This window comes from Diadema antillarum, unplaced genomic scaffold, assembly GCF_040938485.1.
Source record: "Diadema antillarum isolate AM-2024a unplaced genomic scaffold, OU_Dant_1.0 seq00000070_RagTag, whole genome shotgun sequence".
Lineage (NCBI taxonomy): Eukaryota > Metazoa > Echinodermata > Echinoidea > Diadematoida > Diadematidae > Diadema > Diadema antillarum.
This window is the reverse complement of record NW_027271169.1, coordinates 787,968-813,322: the sequence shown is the minus strand read 5'-3', so window position 1 is coordinate 813,322 and position 25,355 is coordinate 787,968. Positions and strand designations below refer to the sequence as shown.

Genomic DNA, 25,355 nt, shown 5'->3' with positions numbered 1-25,355 from the left:
TCTATTTGTTTCTGAAAAAAAAAGCCCATCAGTTTATTCTCAAATGTAGTACGTTACTTTAGGTTTATAGAATTCATGAAATCCTAGAATCTGTAGTTTGTTGCTGTATCGTTATATCATTTTGCAATTGTTAGCCATAAATGATAGTGTGTGGCAATTGCAGCATTTTCAAGCCTCTGAATTCTGTAATATATAACTGATTCCTAAATTGATAATGCATTTTGGAAGATTACACTTACTATCTCTCTCTCTTACAAATTGGCAAACTTTTTGTTGATTTCTTTCAAAATTTTGTGCCATTTTAATGCGTTATAATAACCAGCTTCATCTAATCTTTCCCCAATGTAAGATTTGCAGTGAAATTGGCAGAGTTGCCAATTCATTTAATAGCAAGATGATAAATTTTGTAGCCAATTTTCCCCAGCACTAGTTGAGTTGAGAAATGGTTGTTGCAGATGATGTGAGAGCTATTGATAAATTATGTCCAATTTAATGTGATGTCTGCAGGCCTAGCAGTGATGACCAGAACCAAGAGATTTTTGCAAATGGCCAAGAGCGATCCTTGAGGAGAATCAACGACGTGGAGTCGCGGTCCCCAGGCCGGGACGTGTGGCTGCGACAGAACGGGGAGGGGCAGAGAAGCGCCAAGTCCAGAAACGTCAGGGAGGGGGGACTGTGGGGCGTGCAGACGTCCGCCAGCTCGCTGGAGGGACCGGTGCCCCAGCCGCGGCAGAGGCGGAAGAAGACGAGGGAATGCGAGCAGGAGGCGGAGGAAGAGGTCGGAAGGAGGCGGAGACAGGGGGACAGGGCTGCCATGCCCTACCGGGGGACTACCACCGGTGGGGAGGAGAATGGAGGAGTGGAGCGGAGGACGGCGGGGGGTGAACAGAGGTTGGCTGGCATGGAGAGGGGGATCGGTGGTGAAGACCGTGGGAGCTCCCCTCTCAGGGGACAGATGGTTCCTCCTCTGGATCTCACCTGTCTGCATGTCAACACAGACGGGCATGGTAAGTAAAATTTTAACGTCAGGGCAGGCTGTGGCTTGACTGTCACTGTGCTCTGTTCACCAGTGGGCATGCTTGGCAGAGTGCTTGATTCGCTGGTTGGGGCAGATGTCTGAAAAGTTGTTGCCAATGAAAAGAGATTGCATAACCCTTTAACCCGTTGAGGACGGTTTGATTTTGCTACAACATGTACTTCCCAGAGACACCTGCCCGAGTATTCTCGGGACTCGTCCTCAACGGCTTACTCTCTATTGTGTCACAGTGACCTTCTTTTTAGACTGAAGCACATTGTTACTCCTGACTTTGCTGGATAATTCACGATTAGGTCAGTTTTCGAGGAATTATTGGAGTGGTGATAAAAAAACCAAAAGCTCTGAAAAATACATGTACTTCAGCATTCTTGTGTAAAAAGACTTATGAGGTATTTATTGTTAAATGAAGGTTAAAAAAAAAAAATATTCTTTTCATTGGTATATATGTCCTAAAGATCACACATAGATAGACCCAGCACCATGCTCTTTACTGCTGTTTTATGTCTCGGGTGTACAGTCCTCGAAGATTATAAAGGCTGAAGGCAAATGATAAGATCTCCAATTGAACATTAATTCTCAAATTTTCAGTAATCTTACTTGAGACATTTGTTCTTTTGATATTTGCGTTACTATGAGAAATGATGCGGATCTATCTTCATAATTATATATTCTTCTGTAGCAAAGAAGTGGTAGATGTGGTAGATACATTGTAGAATGACGTCACAACTTGTAAAATATTCTAGAAGAGCAGGATTTTTTATCAACTATTCTGTAGTAGAGATTTAGATGACAACTGAAGTTACTGTTCAGATAGGTAATATACTTGTGCATTTTAAACATTGATATGAAGATGTGCATTTTAAACATTGATATGAAGATGTATTTGTAGTTAACTCCAGATTTAAATCAATCACCAACCCACAGATGCACTTCAGGCATGGCATGGACATCAGAGTGGAGGAAAAGAAGGAGGAGGAGGAGGAGGGGCTAATGAAGGAGGAAGCCAGACGCTATCAAGACTGGAGAAGCTTCAAACAATAACTAGGTTTGTCTTGAACTGAGTCTACTGAGCTCCCAGTCTGGATGACATCTCTGCATGTAGAAAAGCAGTGCAAATTATTCAGTGCAAGAACATTCCACAAGTTTGTCATGGGTTTTTTTTTCTTTTGTGGAGGGTACATTTTTATTGTGTGTGAGGTATTAGCTTCTCGACATTTTAGAGTTCTTTGTGCAATAGTGTAGCTGTCTTTTATAATCTGTCATTTTTTACAACAGAGTGCAATTTATGCCCCTTCCTTTATCTTTGAGCATTTCTGATAATCACTCTGTAATCTTGTGTACATTTTTTTTTAATTCATTTTTTTTTTTCTTGTTTGTACTACCCTGCCGTGATGTAATTCACGATATTTTATTTCAAGCCCAGGAGTGAATTTGATGTACTGTATACGCCATATATTTCGCAAGTCTAAATTTTCGCGAATCAGGAATTCCCAACAATCGTGGAATCCTGTACTGAACGGAGAAGTGTACACGCGTACGTTACATTCACATCGGGATCAGAGTCAATATTTTCGCATGTCTTTAATTTCGCGAATAGCACCTGACTCACGAAATTCGAAAAAATAAAAACCTCGCGAAATATTCGGCGTATACAGTATGTAAACAAGGCCTTACTTTGCCCCGTAAATTGATATTTGTGAGTTTTATTTGATGATACATAAGGCAGGGCATCAATTATGTTGCAGTGCAGTGATTTATATACATATATATCTATATATATTACCTTCTGTTTGCTATACTAGAAAGAAGAAAAGTTTTTGTTTTTCTGGTGTTGCCCCCTCAAAACTGTATCCAGTATTGAGTAGAAATAGTAAGGCTCCCAAGAAGTGTAGAAATGTGACTTACCTATGCGATGTAAATCTCCTGTTCGTGATTCTTATATGTTGATGTGTTGGTGTGTTTGTAGCAAAGCTCTTATTTTCTTTCTAAATTGACGGGATGAACCAGATATAATCAGTATATACATACAGACCTCGCAACCACTCTGAATTTGGCGGAAAGAAACTGAAATTTTAACCATTCCTTCCCAGCTCTTGTTTCAATAGGAGTTTCATGTTTTTCTTTATGATTTTACCAAACACTCCTACAGCAATAGCTCTTTCTTACCTTCTTTTGAGCCAAATCATCCGTATTTTTTAGTCAGAAAGGTTGGGAATCCTTATACACATATATAGATTATGTATTATTCTCTTTCTTTATTTGTAGCACAGCATTGACATTTTGACATTTTTGGCTCTAAAAACAGTGAACACCATCTTGATAACACTTCTACAGTTGATGTCACGATCATAGTTCACCATTTTTTGCCAAGCTTCTACACTTCAGTTAGATTGTAAAGGCAGTCCTTGTCATGTTTGACTCATATTCATTTTCTGGAACGGGTTGCCAGAATGAATCGCAAGTATAACAAATTTCTACCCTATCAAGAAAAGAAGAATGTTTTGATCGTATGCTGTGAGAAAATAATCAAAGAATCTCACATATATAGTGGCATTTAGTGAAAAAGTGTGATACAGAACATAATGTAAAATCAGATACAAGCAATACATGAAATTCTTTTCCAAACAAGTTCCATTGCAGAAAAAAACAAACAAACAAACCAAAAGACAAGTACAAGGAATTGCCGTGTAATGCTAAGGCCCAATGTTAAATGTAAACAAAATGTCTATACACAATACTAAGAATAAATGAATGAATGAATAAATAAGTGAAATAATTCCACATCAATGGAGCACTGTATCTTTGGTTAGGTCATCGTAGAAAATTTACAGTCAGTAGGGACAAAGAAAGGAGTATGACTAACAAAAGATGTTATGTTAGTGATGTAAACAAGGTATCGTTTGATAATGTACCCAAACTTTGGTGTTTCAAACCAAGGTTTGGACTTTAAAGATGAAGAGACATAGCCTGTTCATCTACTTCATTGTTTATTGTGTGTATTGAATTTTCCTGAACCGTCCTTGTGTGTGAAACCTGTGTTGCAGAATGTGAGTTGATGTTTGTGCGTTTGTTTGTATGTGTGTCAGGTTTGACACGTACTAGTAATCGTTGTCTTCTGTGAAGTTTCCTTCTTAACTTTGGGTAGTACCTTGAAAGTGGTTCATGTTATGCAAGAAAAACAAAATACCCCAAACAAAGCATTTATCATCGAGGTGTTGCCCCGGTGTACTTATAGTGGATAGACCGCATGCTTTGTTCACTCTTTTTTTCCGGGCTCATTTCAACAATGATGTATGCATTAGGATCATGTGAGAATGACGGTTCAAATCTTTTACCACATTCACAAGCATACATCATGAGATGAAGAACAAATATTGCCCACAAGGTCCCTTGCACAAACATTTGGAAAACCCTGATTACAAAATGGAAACCATATTCAGTTGCAACATTATGAACACTCTCACCGGTAGGACTAGGTATATCCAGAGAATGCCACTGTTGCCCTGTCAGATGCTTACAGAGAAATAAATCCAAATCGATGAATCCCTCCTTGTAACTTTGTCATGATACTATTCAAATCCTAAAAGTTCTTCCCTTGCAAGGTTATATGTACTGGGGTTGTATTTTAAAGCTTGTACAAGGTGCTACATAAGCACTTGCCCGATTGCCTGGGACAGTGAAAATCAAAGTAGGGCAAGTGTTTTGAACAATGAGAAAAAATACTTGCCTAGATTGGGCTAGCAAAAAAATTTGGAAGCCACCTTTTTTTCACTCATGGACTTTTTTGGCAGGTAAAATTCGTGTTCGGGCAAGTGTTCTGCAACAATTGGAAAATCTGCTTGCCTGACCGGGCAAGTGGTGACAAAAAAAAAGTTATGTAGCACCATGCTTGTATCATTTATACAAAAAGATGTAAAAACTGTACTTGGCTTTGAGAAAGGGGAAGGGGGCAAATCAGTTTCCTTCAAATCTTACTCTGTAGGAGGAAAGGGGAGGGGTCCCACAAACTGTATACAATGTAGGGTAGAAAAGAAGGTATTGGTTTCACTAACTGGTGTAAGGGATTTGATTTGTCTTTGTGATGTCATACGTGTGTTTCAGAAGGATTGTAGCACCCGAATGCCGTTACATCTCTAAAGATGGCTTTGTGTTCTAACTTAATCCTTGTTTCACAGTCTTCTCCACGACCCTTATGACGCCCCACTCTCACCCCGGGCCAAAGATGCCCCTCCCACCTTTGGAAGGTGACTATATGTGCATTTATATATTCATCCTCTATAGATGCATATATGTATCTTTCATTTATACTTCAGTGTCAGACGCCTTTACATATGTGTGCATATATATGCAATGAGAATAGTTCTATTCAGTTCTTGTGCTGTGAAATTTGCAAAATAGATTTGGTTCGATGCAATCTTACCCCTATGTACAGTTTGTAAATGCTACCCTGTCTGGTTGTCTGTTTTTGCTAACACATCAAATAGCTTGATTTTCCCTTACCTTTTCATATATCCATGAAACATCACGTTTCTCTATCTTACTTTTTTTTTTTTTTTTTTACGTAAATTTCTGAATTTTACTTTCAATTTGATTTCTTTTTCTTGGATGCAAAAAGCGGTATTAACCATTCATTCCACTGTTTGGAATTTCCTAATATGCGGTATTAGTTTAGAGAAGCAGTTTCACCATTGTTACTGTGCCAGTGACAGAATTAACCTTGTATTTGCTTGCAAGGTGATCATCACTCATGGGTCCATTGGAATAGCCCAACATATCATGCATGTGAAATCATGACAGAAAGCCACCCTCGATTTTAAGGAGGGCATGGTACAAGATACTGACTCTAAGTTCAATTTATTTGAAAGGTCTATATAGTCTGCATAGCATAGACAATATGTGTCTTCTGGTGTCGGTTGAACAACCAAAGTGACAAGAGTCGCCTTTCACAGAAATAATTTTCATGGCATCGAAGGCGTTTTCTCTCAAAATCCAGAAACTTCTGATATCACCTAACTGTTGTGAGAAATAATGCATCGGCTGGTGCCACCTAATTGAATCAAGATGCCTCCTTGAAAATTTGACTTTCAAATTTTACAAATTACATAAATTTTAGCATACAGAGCTGTCAAATCTTCCTGAGTCTGGAGGGGGCTCCTGGAGAACTGATATTTCTCGTCATGTCTTTATTAAAACGTTAGAATGCCAAAGTCTCCTGGATTTTGGTATTATTTTGACCTAATGAGTTGTATGTAACACGTAAGCATTTTGCATCCTCCTGATTTTGATGAGGGAAATTTGGCAGCTTTTGTATATATACGTATATATTTATACTTTGCTTTAAATAACGTGGTTAGCATCATTGGACAGTGTATTTCAAGTTCTGTAAATGTTTCTTGTCGGTTTGGTTCAGATTATTTGTGACAAGGAAGACGATTGCACTTCCTTTGATTTCAGCATTGTTTTTATAAACACTGTCTTACAGTTTGTGTTCGTTGTCACTTGGGCTTCTGCTTTCGCAGTGATTCGTTCTACATTTTCAGAGAAGAAAGTCTTGTATTAAGACCAGATTCTGTTTCTCTTCCAGCAGTGCACTTGAAATGGAAGGGCCACCCTCACCCGTTTCCAAGCACGATTTCTTTCCTCGGTTGGTACCAAGGCAAACTATTATTTCCTCTTTTTTGAGCAATCAATGGCCACTTTCATTGTGCTTTATATGTTCTCATGCCCCAGTTGCGCGCACAGCATTGCTGTCTGACCGAACTCACTGGATGCAGTTAGAGAACCATTTGGTCTGTGCTCGCAGAGTTGTCACAAAAATGTAACAATTTGTCACAAAAGAAACAATTTGTTCACAGAAGTGATCTAAAGCACAGCAGGATGTCTTCATTGTCTCATCAATCTCATATTTGTGGCTGTAGTACTTTAACCTCGGCGTGAAGGCTTCAGTTTTCTCATTAAAAAGAAAAACAAACAGACAAATCTGTGTCTGAACTGCCAAAACTGGTGAAGTTCTGGAGAATTTGATGGTTGAATGCCAAGGTGTATGTTATACTGTCAAAATACCCATTTTTGGCATCTGATGCACGGCAGTTAGACAGACTGAATTATTTTTGGAGTTTGGACTATACACTCGTTGAGGCCTGTGATGGAGGCATTTACTGTTGTGATGAGTGTTTACTTGTCAAGCTAATTCCAGTATTTCTCTGTGGATTCATATCGTGAACTCAAATTCATGTGGGATTTTAAGGTCAGTCAAGTCCCCTTGAAACACAAAATGTGCACAGACTATCTTTTGGTCTATCCAGTGACTCATTGTGAAGACTGCAGTGCATAAACATGCAGTTACTCTTGCTTTACCTCAGTTATGTCTTGCTTTTCATATTATTTCCTTTACGCGAGCAGTGGCTTGCTGCTGAAAAGTGTTTCTTCTTTATCATTTTCTTTCTTTCGATATGCATAAACATAATCTTCAGTTATGATCTATATATTCCCTCGTCATTTCTTTTTTTAAGTTACCAATTCCTGTAGCTATTCAGCTTTGTCATGTTAACTTATTGTCTGCTTATCTCATTTACCTGTGCTGTCTGTCGTGTTGCTAATTCTTCTCTTCTTCTTTCATCTCTTGCCTTCTAATTAAAGGAGAATTCACCCCAACAAGTAAGGTTTTACTTAACCCATTGAGGACAAGCCCCGAGTATACTCGGGCAAGCATCTATGGGAAATAGGTTTTGTAGTAAAATCAAACCGTCCTCAATGGGTTAAAAGCTGCAAAACGAGCAGCTCAGTAAAGATCTCTAGAAATATAAATGAAAAAGTGGTGACCAACTGAATACTGATCAAGTGTTGTACAGTCAGTAGTTTTAAATATCTGGTATACAGTAGACATTTGACTATGACTTCTGTGCTTGGTATCTCTTATGATTTGTTCACATAAAGCAAAACTTTCACCTATTTCTTCTGAAATATTACGAAGGAATGATAACTTCTGTGTTCCAAGATTTCCAAAATTGTGGGATTTTTTTTTCTCTTAAAACCAATTGATTATCAATAGCAATGACATATGAAATGTCTGTCTCAAAAAAAGTTGCAATTGTTGAAAATACCTCTGAAGTGAATTTTCAGCCCTTCCATCATTGTCTGCGATATTAATGTTCCTATTTAAGAGGAGAAAAAGAAATCAGATTTTTCATTGTTTGTTGTTTTTCTTGCTTAGTTTCCATCGGCAATAACCTGTCTCGTTTAAAGGAAATTCTCCTTATGCCCTAACACATCTCTTCCTCTGTCCTTCCATGTTTAAAATCACATTCTTTCTCCCTGCCTTCGTTCATACTTTGTAGGTTTCCCTCAACTAGGGTTTTCCCCAACTAGGGTTTTCCCCTTCTAATATCCCTCTTTCTGCCTGTGCTCGTTCTTCTGGCTGTTTTAAATATAGTGAAAGCTGTTTCTTTCTTCTCTGTGCTTTACATCTAGTGACCTGCTTCTTGTGACAACATGAAATGTCTCCTCCAATATAGACCGATTCAGGTTCGTTGAGGGCAGCAGACAATTTGTAGCACTGGGCGCAGCCATGAGCTCATTTGGAGGTGTCTTAGCCGACCCCCCCTTCTCTCCCCCACCCCCGGGCAACATGTTCATCACACACTTGTAACAAAGGTTCGCGCACTAAGCAAGCATTCGCGCACTCAGTATGAGACGCCTATTGACTAAAACAACCATGCATCAGTTTTTCATTCCGCGCGCGGAAGGGGTTGGGGAGCGAGGAGGGGGGGGGGGTCGGCTAAGACACCTCGTTAATGGCGCTGCCCATGCCAAAAATACACATAGCGCGTCACAGAATCGGTCTATAGGGAAGAGTCCCTTTCTCTTCTTGTAACTGACAAACAAATGAAAGATGCTAATAAATGAAGGATTGTCATTCACATGCGATGATGCCATTGTGGTCAGTATGTACATTAGGCTTAGGGTGGGGCAGGGAGGAGGGTCTGATTACCTATGCTTTTGCTTTGATGTTGAAAGTGTTAGCGCGGCATGCCTTGTTAAATGCTTCCGCTGGATAATGCTGATGGCTCTCGCTTCTGCTTCTGCCGTGTCTACTCGTATTGCTCATGGCTTTAAACGAAGGAAGTGAAATCAGAAAAGAAAAGAACAGCGTCGTTGCAGAAAGAGGAATTGTTGCTGATCTATGTCTTACAGTTGCTCCTCTTAAAATCCTGCCAAGTTTCAAGATATGCTGACTTTCCTCTTTCTGCCTCTCGTTTCCAAAGCAGCATCCCACATATTTAGATTACGTATGTCATCAGGCAACACTTCTTTTTTTTTTTCTCTCTCTCTCTTCCACACTGTCTGGCCTATTTTAATGAAATTCACATTGCTGTTAATTTTTTTTTCATGGCTTTCGCATATTTTTGATTGGATTTTCCACGAATATACCAGCATGTGTGTGTTTGTGTTTTTGTTTGTGTTTGTTTCATGTTACAATTGATATCTCTGGCAAATTCTTTACATTTTTTTTTAATGGTATCTCAGAGAGATCCTCTCCCCCATATGATATATCTCACCATTTCATGATGTTGTAGAAAGCCATTGAAAACTTATATTGCTGTCATAATCAGTGATATTTTGCTAAGCATAGCAGGAACTAAATATTTTCATGGAGATAATGATGCATGGGAACATACATATAGTGTCAATCATTAGGTCACATGGCATTACTCTTGAATTTTACACAGCATCTTGCATTCATGACTATTTGATTGAACTGTGTTGGGGATCTCTTATTCATAACATATTTACGGTATTCTATACAGTCGCAGATGAATTAACCTTTTTCTTTGTGTCGTATAGAAAGGAAGCATCTAAAACTTACTAATGATCAGAGACAGTTTCATGTAGTTTTAATCATGTCAACTTTGGCATTGCATCATATGTGTTTTCTCATTCCAATATTACTATATTTTTTTCTGTGGAAATGCCTTTCTTTTGTACATATTATTGTTTTATTTTGCTATACAACGTATATTACCTAACAAAATAGCAAGATGTATGATTTCCAGCTTCTCATGGAAGAAAAAAAAAAAAACATTATTGTATGATCAGTGCATAAGGGGCAATGCTTTCTCATTTACCCAACCTTGGATTGAAATATCTCCTTGGGGCTTTCAGGGTGCATCACTGAGATTTTTATTTATTTATTTATTTTTTTTGGGGGGGGGGGAGGAGGAGCTTGGCAGGGGGATTTAGGGATTCTTTTTGTTTTGTAGTTTTATTAGTAAATTATTAGTAATTTGTTGTTATTTTTTCTTTCTCTGTATGAAGTGCGGATGCACTGATGTACATAAAGTTGGTGGTCATTCACAATCAGTGTATCACATATCGTTTATGCGGTTGTTAAAATGCAATATTCTTCCTTTAGTTTTTGTTTTTGGCCACTGTGTGTAGACTAGATTACCTGAATGTGGTCCCATGTAATACTCTCCCAAGCAGGTAGCTTGCATTCTATTCTTGTGTTAAATTGTACCACTCTACTTTCCCAAGCCCTCTTTGCTGCATTGACTCAAGTGTGGAATGCTTCTGTCACAAGCAAAGCACTGCATGGCAAAAAACAGAAAACAAACAAACAAACAGCAGGCATAGCTTTGAAGTTGAACAAGCAGTAAAGCACTTGTTGTTTTCGTGGGTAGTTCGATAGTTGTACTTTCTGCAAGTCCTTCCAACACTGCATTCTCTCTGTTGGAACTGTGAGAGTGATTACACACAATGAATGTTACATTGTTCCTCCTATGCAGGCTGTTCCTTAGATACTGTAAAAGCCATATAATAGTGAGTGTAATTTTTTCACGAATTACGACTTCCCAACAATTTATGCCATATACAGAAGTAATGCGTTTTCTTTTCACCCATTTCACCACGTCCATGACTGGCAGGCTGCCAAAATGATTTTTCTTTTCTCATTTTTCCCTTGAATGCACACAGAAAAATGGTAGCCAAAGATTAGTTTAAAATGTTACTCATACAAGAAAAAACTGTACCAGAGTTATCAGAATACATTTTTATTTTTTTTAATGCAAGGTTATGAAGACAAATATCTCTTTATCAAGTATGGATATATTTAATCTGCATATGAATCACCCATGGACTGCTACTCAAGTGACATGGAGGGTGCATGACCAAAAAAAAAAAAAAAAAAAATGCCAGTGTTCATATGATATGGTTGTGGTATGCCCTGTGAAACTTTACCATGAAGCTGATCATAACTCTCTGAGTGATGAACCAAAATCATTCACTTTTCTTCAAGCTGGTGCTGCTAATTTCTGTTTTCGTACAAGATAACTATTACCCAGTAAATAATCTTCATGCTGACTTTCAAAGTGCTTCAAGCAGCTAATACTGAGTGTGTATGAAACAAAATAAAAAGTGTTTAAACTTTTGATAGAAGCGAGTGTAAGGCATACCTATTAAATGCTCTCAGCAACATGTCGCATGCATATATCTGGTTATGGTTTGTGATTAAGCTAATATTTCTGAACTTCGGTTTGTTGGTTGGTTTAACGAAGAATGGATATGATTGAGCATCGTTAGCCAATATGGGAAACTTTCAGTACCCTGTTCAGCTTTTAAATAATGCTCTGTTTTAGTTTTTTGTTCAGCATTCTAACTTTGCAGGCCTCATGCAAATATATTTATTATATATTAACAAATAACACAAAATAAGCAGACCTTCATTCTGTTTATGAATATTCAAGTTTGCTATCCTGACTTACATACAGTGTATCAGACATGAAATATAATCAGTATTCCATCATTTACACATATTCATTTGACATTCTAAGAATGCTTCATTGAAGTTATCATGTATTATCTTCATGTACTGAAATTGTTTTAATTTTGCAGACTTGTGTCATAAATTCATGTCATATATTTCCAGATATACGTCACGTCTCATGAAGCCATTTCCATACATCCATTGGTATTCATAAAGACTGAACAATTTTGACCATAGCATAGCGAGAACACAATTCGAGCAATAATTTCATGCCGTCTTCGTTTTTACATGTGTTCTGGCATTGTTTATTCATACACAACTTCATAGACAAAGGCATACAAAAACAGATCTCTGACTGCCAAAAACACTGTACATCACATCAAGGATGACATCAGTATTAGAATGCACCATTTATGGACACTTTATCATTTTCTTCCTTTTTTTTTCTTTGTCTTTTTTTGCCATTGGTCTGTTTTCAGTTCCAGTAAGCGGTCAGAGAATGCTTTGGACGAAGAGGACAGCGTAGCGGCCATCAAGCAACTGACCAGACAGGTGCGCTCACTCAAGCAGAAAATCAAGCAGTACGAGGAGGAGTTTGAGCGCCAGTACAACGCAAAGGTTAGCAAAGATGTATGCATATATCACATCACTTTGAGGAATAGGAGATAATTTGCATCATTTTCATCAAAGTCTAAACTGTACAGCTGTAATTCTGGTTACAGCTCGTTATTCCGAAGGTTCGTTATTCCGAAGGCTCTTTATTCCTAAGATTCGTTATTCCGAAGGTTCATTGTTCCGAATTTCATTTTCAGATTAACCAATCTTCAGAGTAACGAACCTTCGGAATAACGACACAAATTTTCGGATTAACGAACCCTATTTCATTTTCGGATTAACGAACCTGTAGGTATAGGGAATTTGCATGTTTCGGATTAACGTCCCGTCGGAATAACGAACCTTCGGAATAGCGAACCTTCGGAATAACGAACAGCACCCGTAATTCTATTAGCCTTCATTATTTCTATGATTATTGTTATCATTAGTTGTAGTAGTAGTCTTAGTAGTCTTTTATCACCATTATGATTAGTATCATTGTCAGTCTTCTTCTTTTTCTTTTACAACTTCTTGATATTATTACTATTTTTTTTATTATTATCATCATCATCATTATCATTATCATTATTATTATTACCCACTGGTGAGTGGCACATGAAATTGAGTAAAGTACTGTCCCAAGCAGAATGACTTCAAGACCTATCACTTTTGCTCAATCTGCTTTCTCACCAGCCAACTCAAAACGAGAAGCTTGGACAGCCAGAAATCAAGAAGATGATCGGGGAGCTGAAAAGAGCGACCAAACAACTCAAAGGTGCGCTGACGAACTGATAATTTCACCTACTATTAGTTAGTTTGTAGCTCCTTTGATCTTGAAGTCTAACAGTCGTGATAGTAGCTTTGAATATTGCTTGAGTGTGCATGCTCGTGATTTCTTCTGTCATGGCTACTACCAAAACACTGATCAATTCAGTGCTTATCTGTTAATGTAGGGCAATTTGTCAATCAGATGCAATAAAGTCTAGAAAGAGGTTTATGATAAATTCTCCTCAAGGCAAAGGTATTATTCCAATGCTATGTAAAGATGCTGTTGTGTTTGTTGTTGTAGTGTTAAAGGCTGATACAAATACCACACAAATTTTAAATGCTGTAGTTGGTGGTGTCTTTAATAGCCTTTTGTCAAGGCCCTCTCGCTGTAATGGGCGAGCGAAGCGAGCCCACCGGAGCGCGACAGCACGAGGGCCTTTTGAGATCTGCTTCACACATTATCATTCATGACACGTGAACCCTACTGAATATCCATTATTATTGGGTTCTGGTCAACCAATGGAATGGCGCCCTCCCCACATCCTCAGCCTTGGTGCTGTCATGCCTGTTCGCATGCATCACTGACCACCCGCGGAGGTCTGTGGCGTGCATTCGCTGTATTCAAATCGGGTTCGAGCAGACAGACACGCTGATTGGTCGACTTTTGCTCCCAAAATCGGGGAGCAAAAGTCGGTAATTCAAAGGGCTAACAAAAGGATGCAAAGCAGATCTCAAAAGGCCCTCGCGCAACCCACTCAGCTGGGCTCTCTTCACCATACAGCAAGAGGGCCTTGACAAAAGGCTAGTGATGTCTTTATTCATCATCATCATTCATATCTGCCATGTCACAGCCTTGAAGAGTGAGGTGAGGGAAGCCAAGAACCCCCTCCACAGCACCTTGCCGGCCCGTCTCTCTGGCAACGAGATGAACGAGGAAGGGGACTCCTCCCCGGTCCACCTGGCTGGCCTCAAGGAATCCCTCAATCTGGCGCAGAAACGGCTGCAGGAGAAGAGAATTGAGGCAAATCGCAGCTTCGACATCCATGTAAGATCATCAGCTCTCTCTTGATTTGAGCGTGTTCTTCAATTTTTAACCAAATGTTAATTTTATATTCGGTTTGCAAAAGTTTTTCTCCTGTGCATGAAAAGAGCTGGTGAAGTTGCTAGGGATTGCAGTTTCTTTCTCAGTTGAATTTAGGTTTAACATTAGAGTATATATGCTGCTAAGAGAATGCTCATTATGTTCAGTGTGATGTCATTATGTAGAGCTACCAACTCTACAGCAAATTATCCAGAAAACTTCAAAAGTTGCAGTTATCGCCCATTGAACCAGCATTAAAAATCTTCCTGTGAAGAGATGTCTTTATCAAAGCTTCGACAATTACTAGTGATGCAGGGGTTGATTTCATCATTTAAGTTATTTATGGAGATTGAAGATCATGCATTCTTTGTTCCAACTTCAGTTTAACGGTGAATATGTTAATACAGAACATTCTGGTAGGTAGAATGTCTTCTATAACTTCCACAGCTGAGGAGTATAAAGTGAGGGCATTGCCAACTCCCTCCCCACACTACCATCACTCACACCATTGCCAACATCATTATCAACACCACCATTGCCACCACCACCATAGTTACCACTACCACCATTTCCATCCTCATCCCCATTACCACCACCATTACACCCAACACCATAAATACCACCACCACCATTGCCACCCCCATTACTATCATCCCCACTGCTGCTACCACAGCCACCACATCCACCACCACCACCATCACCACCGTCACCATCACCACCCCCATTACTACCACCATTACCACCAACACCTAAACCACCACCCCCACTATCACCACTACCGCCACTACTATCACAACCATCACCACCATTACCACCAACTCCAATACCACAACCACCATCACCACAATCACAACCATCACCACCAATACCACCAACTCCAATACCACAACCACCACCATCACAACCATCACCACCATTACCACCAATTCCAATACCACAACCACCACCACCATCACAACCATCATCACCATCAGAACCATCGCCGCCATCACCACCCCCATTACCACCACTGTTACCACCAACACCAACACCACCATCCCCAATATCATCGCTACCACTACCACCATCATCATTATTACAACCTTCAAGGCAGGCCTAAGGGCCACGCCTCCATCATTCATTCTGTCTGCCCCCTTCTTGGTCCCAGGAGCTGTACTGATATGCCTGCTTTCTCTCTCTCTCTCTCTCTCTCTCTCTCTCTCTCTCACCCCTGTTTCCAGGAGCTGACCATTGCCAACATTATCAACACCACCATTGCCACCACCACCATAGTTACCACTACCACCATTTCCATCCTCATCCCCATTACCACCACCATTACACCCAACACCATAAATACCACCACCACCATTGCCACCCCCATTACTATCATCCCCACTGCTGCTACCACAGCCACCACATCCACCACCACCACCATCACCACCGTCACCATCACCACCCCCATTACTACCACCATTACCACCAACACCTAAACCACCACCCCCACTATCACCACTACCGCCACTACTATCACAACCATCACCACCATTACCACCAACTCCAATACCACAACCACCATCACCACAATCACAACCATCACCACCAATACCACCAACTCCAATACCACAACCACCACCATCACAACCATCACCACCATTACCACCAATTCCAATACCACAACCACCACCACCATCACAACCATCATCACCATCAGAACCATCGCCGCCATCACCACCCCCATTACCACCACTGTTACCACCAACACCAACACCACCATCCCCAATATCATCGCTACCACTACCACCATCATCATTATTACAACCTTCAAGGCAGGCCTAAGGGCCACGCCTCCATCATTCATTCTGTCTGCCCCCTTCTTGGTCCCAGGAGCTGTACTGATATGCCTGCTTTCTCTCTCTCTCTCTCTCTCTCTCTCTCTCACCCCTGTTTCCAGGAGCTGACTCAGGATGAGATTAAGGAAGAGAAGGTGGCCATCCAGAAAGCATTGCTCCAGCTTGAGAGTAAATACGGCAGGCCGGTAAGATCTCACCTCAAAAATACAGACCCCCCACTGTGGAGCTGGTGCTGTCCTAGTAGTGTAGAGCCTGTAGGCCTCATAAGTCAGCGAGTTTAATTCAAAATAGCAAAAAGAGGGGGATTGAAAAAATACGAATTTTGATGGAAAAATACGAATTTTGGAGCTGGTGAGTAATAATTTGTGCTTCCAAAGGTTGGCAGCTCTGGTGTTGGTAGAAACAGTGCTCTAAGATTGTTGAGGACCTGTGGTAGAATGATTAACTTCCCAAACCTCAAACAGACATCGTGCAAAGACATGTGCATTTTGTGGCTTAAGAAGCAATGCAGTTTCAATCGCTCTGTCTTACAATATAGAGAGCATCATTACGAGTGTGTAAACTTTTATCCTCATTGAATAGCAGTCGAATGATGAGATGTTTGAGATCAAATATACGGTGGTAAAAATTTTGTGGTAGAAGAGATTCCGTACTCATAGAGCAAAGATCACACTATGAGTTCTCCTAGACCCTATGTTATTTCCATGGACTGGTAGACCTTCTACATGGAGGATAATGGATGACACATGAAGCATGTATCACCACGAAGACCAAATTAAGTTGCCGAAAATTTAATTTACTGGCTTTAATATTTTTCTGACAATTTGTTGCACCCATACATACTATAGAAAAAGAATGTTGGCAAGTATGCAAATGCAGTTGTGAGAAATTTGCTTTGAAGTTAAGATGCGATTGTGTTTGGATAGAATGGCACATTGATTTAAACAGTAATTTCAAAACAGCAAGTTATGCATTTCATAAAAGGTATGAGAAGATTTTTTTTTTTTTTAATAGCAAAGCATCCTTAGACAACGAAATCTAGACAGGAGGTAGTTTAGATATCAGTGACATGGCATGCCATTATTTGCAAGTATTGTTAATGGGGTTTTTTTTATCAAACATCTATAAATATTGATATATTTATAAAATCTAAAGTTCAAGGCATTTGAAATCATGAGAGTACAGCTACACTCTCTTCATCTAAACCCACAGACAACGAAGGCTTCCAAGGAAATTATGAAGCCCCTGTATGATCGCTATCGCACCTTGAAGAAAATCCTGAAAAAGCAGGTGAGGCCAGTCAGCAGAATGGCAGCATGCACACAGCAGTCCTCGGTTTGACTACCCTATAAAACCCCTTCTAACAGCAGCTTTGAATCACCAAATTCCTCTTCACGATCACTATAACTTACTTATATTGTAGTTGTTTGCTGTTTTTCTCTTCTATGTAAATAACTGTTGTTAACTTCTCCAAGTTTGCCGTTTTTCCTCTTTTACTTTAGTCTCCCCAAGTAGTATTTTTCCCTTCCTTAATCTATGTAGACAGTACTGTATTTCCAAACGTGTGTATGTGTTTTGTCTTCTGATGAAATGGACAGTTCCCTCTAGGAACAAGTAAGGGGGTGGGAAAGTAGGCTAATGCATGTAAAAAAAAAAAGGAACAGAAAAAGAAAACATTTTCCCTGTAGCTCTTGTCACAGCTCTCAGCTATCTTTCAAAGTATGCTGTGAGGGGAAATGTCCCATACTCATTTGTGTGCATGATGTACCCAAAACTACTCTATTAGGGCATGCAACAGTAAGCATTTGTGTTGAAGTGCTGGAGATACATGTATAAGGATTGCAAGGTAAGTCACTATCTTTCTATAGTACTGAGTGTTATCAGTGTGACTAGCAGTTCACTTTACATCTGATGTTACCTTGAAAGCAGTCTCCTTTACATCTCCTGTAGGCAGAATAGAATGACTTCAGAAATGAAATCATGTTGATTGATTACATAAGATAGGAATGATCCTGTTCTTGCATAGATAATTTACTCTTTTGTGTGTTAATTACAGTTGACAGCTGTTGTTGTTGTTTTTTTCAGTAACATCACGGCTTCCATAGGTGGGCAAACTCTTTATTAGTTGCATGATTGATAATAAATGTCTACTGTTGGTATTAAGACATCCAAAGCTGTGACTGTTGGCAGAAAACCTAGTTGAAAGTTGAATTTTATTTTGTGATGAGAGATGTGCGTGGTGATGACTTGAAAAGTCAGGAGCAATGCCTTGTGTCTGACCATCACCTAGGATGCCAGGAGGAGTGTCCAGGAGGAGGCGACTCCATCCGACCTCAACACGATAGAGGAACACATAGAAACCAAAGATTTCATGCCCAAGCAGATGGTGAGAACACTCTCCTAAAGTCTTGGTTCCTCCCAATGAGTAGATCGTTCACACCATTAAAACAGATTGTAGAAACCAGAGAATTCATGCTCAATGAATAGATCATTCACACCATTGAACAGATTGTAGAAACCAGAGAGTTCATGCCCAATGAACAGATCATTCACACCATTAGACAGATTTGCAGAAACTAGAGAATTCATGCCCAGTGAATAGATCATTCACACCATCAAACAGATTGTATAAACCAGAGAATTCATGCCCAGTGAATAGATCATTCACACCATTAGACAGATTTGCAGAAACTAGAGAATTCATGCCCAGTGAATAGATCGTTCACACCATTAAGCAGATTGTATAAACCAGACAATTCATGCCCAGTGAATAGATCGTTCACACCATTAAACAGATTGTAGTAACCAGAGAATTCATGCCCAATGAATAGGTCGTTCACACCATTAAACAGATTGTAGTAACCAGAGAATTCATACCCAATGAATAGATCATTCACCCCACTAAACAGATTGTAGTAACCAGAAAATTCATGCCTAGTGAATAGATTGTTAGTACCATTAAACAGATTGTAGAAACCAGAGAATTCATGCCTATTGAATAGATCGTACACACCATTAAACAGATTGAAGAAACGAGAGACTTCATGCCCAAGCAGTTGGTAAGAACTTTCTCCTATAAAGTCTTCATTTACACCAATGAACAGATTGTAGAAACCAAAGAATTCATGCTAGAGTAGATAGTGAGAATGCCCTCATAAGTCTTGGTTCCTCCCAATGAACAGATTGTAGAAACCAGAGAATTCATGCCCAAGCAGATGGTGAGAGCACCCTCCTCCATCTTTGCTCACACTAATGAACAAATTGTAGAAACCAAAGAATTTGTGCCTCAGTGACTGTTGCAGAAAGAATAAGCAACTATGATGGTTCATGCCTTTTGGTGTCATGAATTGCAAATAAAGTATAAAATGTGATTAACATTGGAGGTGAGTAGTTGTGATACAAGAACAAAAATACAAGTCAGGCTTCAGTTTCTTCTCAATCAGTGATGCTACTGTGTATGTAGCAAAAGCAGTTACATTTCTAAGGTGTGTGTCATGTGTGGAACTGTAATAATCAAATGTCTCAGCTGTCCATGTCGTGGTTGGCAAGAATTGAGAAGTTTGCTGTTATCAGTGACAGACGTTGTATTATTAACTTGCACTAATCGATAACCATCACGACATCTATCCTTTCATTGCACACTAGATGTTTGGACTTACCCAAATCATGGCCTCCACCGTAACAACATACATCCTAGATGATGTTATTACGATAGAGTTACAATTTAATGATTGAGTCGTGACCGTGACTGTAACTTGGTTCAGTGGCAATATGATACCCCTTCAGCTGTGAGAATTTCTAATTGCCATCCTAATTGCAGTAATCATCAGTGACTATTACTGTAGAGCCTAAAAGACAGCAGACCAGAAAGGTTCTCCAGCATGTTCCACATGCAGAGTGCACACAGAATATCTGTGCTAAGCTTTGAGCGTTTTCCTTTCCTCTGCAGGGCCCCGTCCACGCCAAGTATGACGAAGGAGAGGAGGAGGACATCTTTGGCACGGCAGAGTTCAGGGTCACCCAGATGATCTCCCCCTCGGGTCAAAGGTTAATGGGGAGGTCGCCCTCAGACCTGGACGACATCTGCCCGAGCCCCAACGACAGTGGACGGGTGGACTCTCCGTACAGCCCATCGAGTGCCTTCTTCCATGAAGCTTCTCTGTGAGTGTGGCGAATCAAGCCTTCATACCCAACTTATGTTTCTATAGCCAGGGGTCGACATTGATAGTGCCCCGCGGCCACTAAAATTGATGTCGATAAGCAAATATCCAAACAGTCTATCTTTGGAAGCCCAACTGGACAACTAAGATTCTAAACAGATTTTTATGTTTCCTTCTATTTTGGATTAATACATTTCTTTTTCGAGCAACCAAAATTTCAAATTAAAATTCAAAAGATTTTAGTGGCCGAAACCAGCCACCGGAGGAAAGCGTTAGTGTTGAGCCCTGCGTGAGCCATGGCAAATGTTGGTTTTTGCACGAGGTGTCACTGTTTTCCGTTATGTTATGTAGTGGAGGAAATGTATAGAGCCAATAGACAAAGATTTATTTTATAGAGGAGTGAAACACACTCTTCAACACCATGGAGGATAGATCAGCTCTTTAAGTCATAGCACATTTGCATTTAGACCCAAATACACTAATCATGGGAATATTGATACACCGTAATACCATGACAACCTTCAGGAGATTATGACACCTTGTCCTCGTTTTCAGGGAGGAGCTGCTGGCGAGGCAGGACCAAGCCCAGTCAGAGAAGAGGCGGCTACGCCGGGTCCTCAAGGACTTTGAGGACAACTTCCTCCAGGAGACAGGGCAGAGGGTCCAGAAAGAGGACCGGTCCCCCATGGAGATGGAGTACAACGACTACAAGGTAAAAGGCACTGCTCTCCCAAACTATGACAAAAAGGGTGTATCTGAGCTCCACACTAGGAGAAATGAAATTGAGAAAAATGGCTTTTAAGTTGCTTTTGCTCCAGAAGCCACAAGAATAAATGTTTGATGATGGAGTTTGCCTTAGGGTTTGCTTTATCAAAGATTATTGTTAAACATTTCTTAGTTTTTCAAACTATTCATCACCAGGATAAGAGTCAGTTTTATGTTGATAAACCATTCTGCCAAAAAACACCTGGCAAGTGCTGCAGTAGTCTCTTCATGGCAAAAGGGTGTATCTAGAGACACACACCCTTTTGCCATCAAATTTCCCCCCAAAATGTGAAAATGCCTCGAAAGCTCATACTGTGTAGGAAAAGAAAACTTTTCAATGAGCTAACTCTCTCTGGAGTTTGACTCCAGCACATCTGAGAGTTAGCTGAATGAAAATTTTGACCTCAAAGACCCCCCAATTGGAACACATTAACAAAACCCCCATTTTACCCAGATATGCCCCTTCCACCACACATGAGCAAGACATTAGAAGGTAATGATTACTGCTTTGGGGGTCATTTCACAGCAGTGTCTCAGATTAGCAGTGACTACATGCCAATTGATTAATTGAGAAGTAGATGATGTGTTACACTTATGTGTTACACTTATAGGCTGTATATGAATAATTAGTTCATGGTTGTATTCCCACTCTGCTGGAATATCCTCAATCTCAGTCAATGACACTGAGGTAATTCAACAAAAGCAACAACAAAATCAAAGCAGGAAGAAAACTATCAACCTCACTGGTGAATTAGAAGGGATCGAGTAAATCTTGCTGTTTTCAGCATCATTGAAAGCTGGGTGAATGATATTGAAAATCTTGTTTAAACAACAACAACAACAAAAATCATTATTTTTACATGAGGAGTTTGATCACAAATCAGTTTCAGCACTATTTTTCAACATTCCAAAGTAAGTCCACTGTCAGATAGAGTGGAATGAATCATTTCCAATGATATCTCACTTCTTACCTGACAAATTGCTGACATACAAGTGTTTGATAATTGTGAAATTTTTTATTATAATTTTTTTTCCTCTATTTGGTACACCTGTATTTGTAGGACTTGTGAAGATTCCTAAGGTTTTATGTCAATTGTCAACAAGTTTGTTTGGTTTTTTTTTTTTTTTTTTTTAAATGTCTAGTGAATTAGAAGTGCTCTAAGTACATGTATAGTGATTGAGCTATATGTGCTAGTAATTGTCTGAAAGAGATTACCATATCTTGGACTCAAGAATTGTCACAAGTAAAATCTCATCTACGTACAAACAATATAAAAGAAGAAGAAATATCTTGACAGCATTCTTTGATGTGTGTATCTGCGATTCTTGGCATGTCACTTCATATTCCGAATAATACTTGAATGTTTGTTTCTTGGTTTTTTTACAGCACATCAAGAAACAGCTGAAGCTGCTGAATGCCCTGATACAGAAACACCAATCACAGACATCGGCTGCTGTCACATGACCCCGACCGTCCACTCAGGACCTCCCCTTTAGGTCGGAGAGGGGAGGTGATTCCACAATGAACAGAAGACCTGTCTAAGATAGAGCCTGGGCATTTGTACAATATTTTTGTGTGCTTTGTAGTCCTAGCACACCTTGCTTTGTTCACTTTTTAGTTTGTGTCACATTTTAAAAGTAATTTACTCCGTCCAGATTATATCCATACATATTTATGTCATCATTTGAGTTTCCTTTGCCAAATTTCCTTTGTTAAAATATTCTTCGTAACTGAAAGTTTTGGGTCACTGTTTAATAGAATATATAAATTTTCTCTCTTTCATTTTCTTTTGCTCTGCATATTTTGATTTAAAAATGCAGTATCTATTCCTTGTTGGACATCCCATAAGGTCGACAATACCACCTGCTATTATAAAATCTGTGCATCTGTAGCTCTTGAGTGTCAGACATTGATATGCAGTGATCAGTTCCACCCATGTGGAATACCAAACACTGTTTGAGTTTCACCAGTGCGTGGGTGGAGTCTGTATCGATGTGCTGCGTGTGCAAAGGAAGCATTTCAAATCAAAACTTCACTCGTCATTTCCTGAGTTTCTTGCCTCTGCTTCCAGAAACACAACACTGTGCCAACCTTATTCACTTCATGTACAATGTATTTCATGGATTTCTGATTTCCATCAACACAAAATACAATCACAATATTCTCTTGATGCAAGATTGCTTTGCAATTTACTGTTAATGTAGACTTGAATACAAAGGCAGAGGAAATCAAACCAGAGTATCACGTATGTATGTGATACACAGAGTTGATCGAGCCACTTGTACACTTTTGTATCTACAAGGGGGGGAAAGAGATTTTATATAATTTTCCTTTTGTTAGATTGCTGTTTTAATTAGACTTCTTGGAATAGTAAGCTTATTATTTCAAGGCTTTGGATTTGTTTTCAATATATTTCTCTGGTTTGATAATATTACACAAGCAAATGAAAGAATGAAGAGAATATTTGTAGTTACAGGTTTAATCTTTCTTGTGTGTTTCTTGTCACATTTGTCTACACACCTGTAATGAATGAAACTATAAGTTCCAGTGTTGTAAATGTAAGAATATACAACTGTACATGTAGCATTGGAACTAGATTTTTATCAGTTCAGGTAAATACTGTTTATCCTGATTTATCAGGATTCATCGTCTCATTTTATCCCTTTTGTACCTTTGGAGTGCTATGCTATCAACATCAAGCCACCCTTTTATTAAAAGGAAACAGCAAATTTCACTTTTGCATTTCATTTTTAGACAATAAATATGCAAAGCAGGGGCAATATGGGGATGATATAAAGCACGCAAAGGAATACACTTGTCTTTACACACACAGCCACACCCAATATGCATGAAAACACACACACCTGCAGTCATGACTGCAGATGGTTTGATGTGCGTGAAGAGAGGTAGCTGCCCACAGGTCAGAGGTCAAGGGTTAAACAAAAGAGTTCAATCTGTGAGGAATCCCTGGCAAAGCGAGGTTGACTGTAAATGATTAATTGCTTCTTTTCTTCTCTTTTTGTGATCCTGGCACAATAACCTTAGCCCTGCACCCAGTCACTGGCATAAATAAATACATGCATATAAACAACGTTTGCAAACCATTGTTCCATCAGAAAGGTGGAATTGGAATCCACAGTTTGCTGCAGTTGTGTAGGATCCACCTCTTTTCTTCAGCAATGGCCTGCTGTTGGCAAGGCATTTGTAATGCTGATAGAGACATACATATCAGCAAAACTACAAGTAACATTACAATTTGCAGCAAAACGACAGGTAACACTACAATTTGCAGCAAATCGAAGCAACAGTTGCCGCTCTCCAAGAAAATACAGCATGCATTGTTGCTTTAGTAGATAAAGCAATTTGAAAACAAACAGATTTCATTATCTTCGTGACAAAATATGTTTAAAAGAAATGCCGTCCCACCAAACTTGCCAAAACGAGATAACCCGGTATGTAAAAACTTAATACTTCACATCCCTAGTTATTTACCGTGCAAGTGGGTTCTAGGACCTGGGTATAATGTCGAGAACACACAGTAGAAAATGGCCTGATTGTTAATTGCCCTGTTTGTAAAATATGGACTAAATGTATATCATGTGTATCATTATTTTGTCTGTATGTTTTGCACATGATTTTATATGCCAATTCTGTTTTACATATCATTTTTTGTATCATTTTTTTTTAACAAGCAATTGCAGGACATGTCAGAGTGTTGATATTAAGAACAAAAGTTGCCATGTTCAGATTTGTACAGAAAGAATCGAGACATTCTCTGTTTTTTTCTTGATGACCAAAGATAGCTTATCAAGAGTGCTTTATTTGACATCTGCTCTGTAAACCTTTTGAAGTGTAGGGAAATATCTATAGATCCCAAATCGGTTGTTTGTGAGAACCTTTTCGTCAGTAAAGTTGTGACTTTGTGCTTTTTTCTATGCTCAGATGATTCTATTATTTAATTGTTCGCGTCATCACTATGCGTGTTGTCTTGAAGAGTTTGACACTCTGTTCGACTCATGTTTTCACGTCAAAGGGACCAAATTCATTCGAATCATTTCTATTATTAAAGTAATCACTGTCTCTTCCTGCATGTATTTTGGTCACTTTCTTTTTTTCTGTTGGACCAATGATGCGACGTAATCATTGAGTTGTCCCTGTCAAATAATTGTGCGGAGAGAAAATGAATTCTTTGTGGTCAAGGTACCAACAGTACACACAAAGTGAATATTTTTCACGTTTGTGCTATCAAACTGATATATTTATATGTAAATGTGCAGATTAAAAACTGTTTTTTTATCATGTTCTTGCTTATTTGACAACAAATAAACATCAAATCAATTATTTGCTCGCTGATTC

General features: G+C 39.3%; 1 protein-coding gene across 1 annotated transcript in view; it reads left to right on the top strand.

Moving 5' to 3' along the window:
• LOC139726019 (protein FAM13A-like) overlaps positions 1-23,600 on the top strand; it is a 71,083-nt gene extending 47,483 nt beyond the window's left edge. Inside the window, exons 12-24 of the mRNA XM_071637099.1 lie at positions 508-1,007; positions 1,961-2,081; positions 5,212-5,280; positions 6,621-6,680; positions 12,278-12,416; positions 13,086-13,167; positions 14,012-14,205; positions 16,175-16,258; positions 17,286-17,363; positions 18,364-18,459; positions 20,023-20,234; positions 20,789-20,945; positions 22,386-23,600. Coding sequence (XP_071493200.1) covers positions 508-1,007; positions 1,961-2,081; positions 5,212-5,280; positions 6,621-6,680; positions 12,278-12,416; positions 13,086-13,167; positions 14,012-14,205; positions 16,175-16,258; positions 17,286-17,363; positions 18,364-18,459; positions 20,023-20,234; positions 20,789-20,945; positions 22,386-22,463 — 1,870 coding nt within the window. The 3' untranslated portion in view covers positions 22,464-23,600. The remainder of the gene's footprint in view (positions 1-507; positions 1,008-1,960; positions 2,082-5,211; positions 5,281-6,620; positions 6,681-12,277; positions 12,417-13,085; positions 13,168-14,011; positions 14,206-16,174; positions 16,259-17,285; positions 17,364-18,363; positions 18,460-20,022; positions 20,235-20,788; positions 20,946-22,385) is intronic.
• The last annotated feature ends 1,755 nt before the right edge of the window (positions 23,601-25,355 follow it).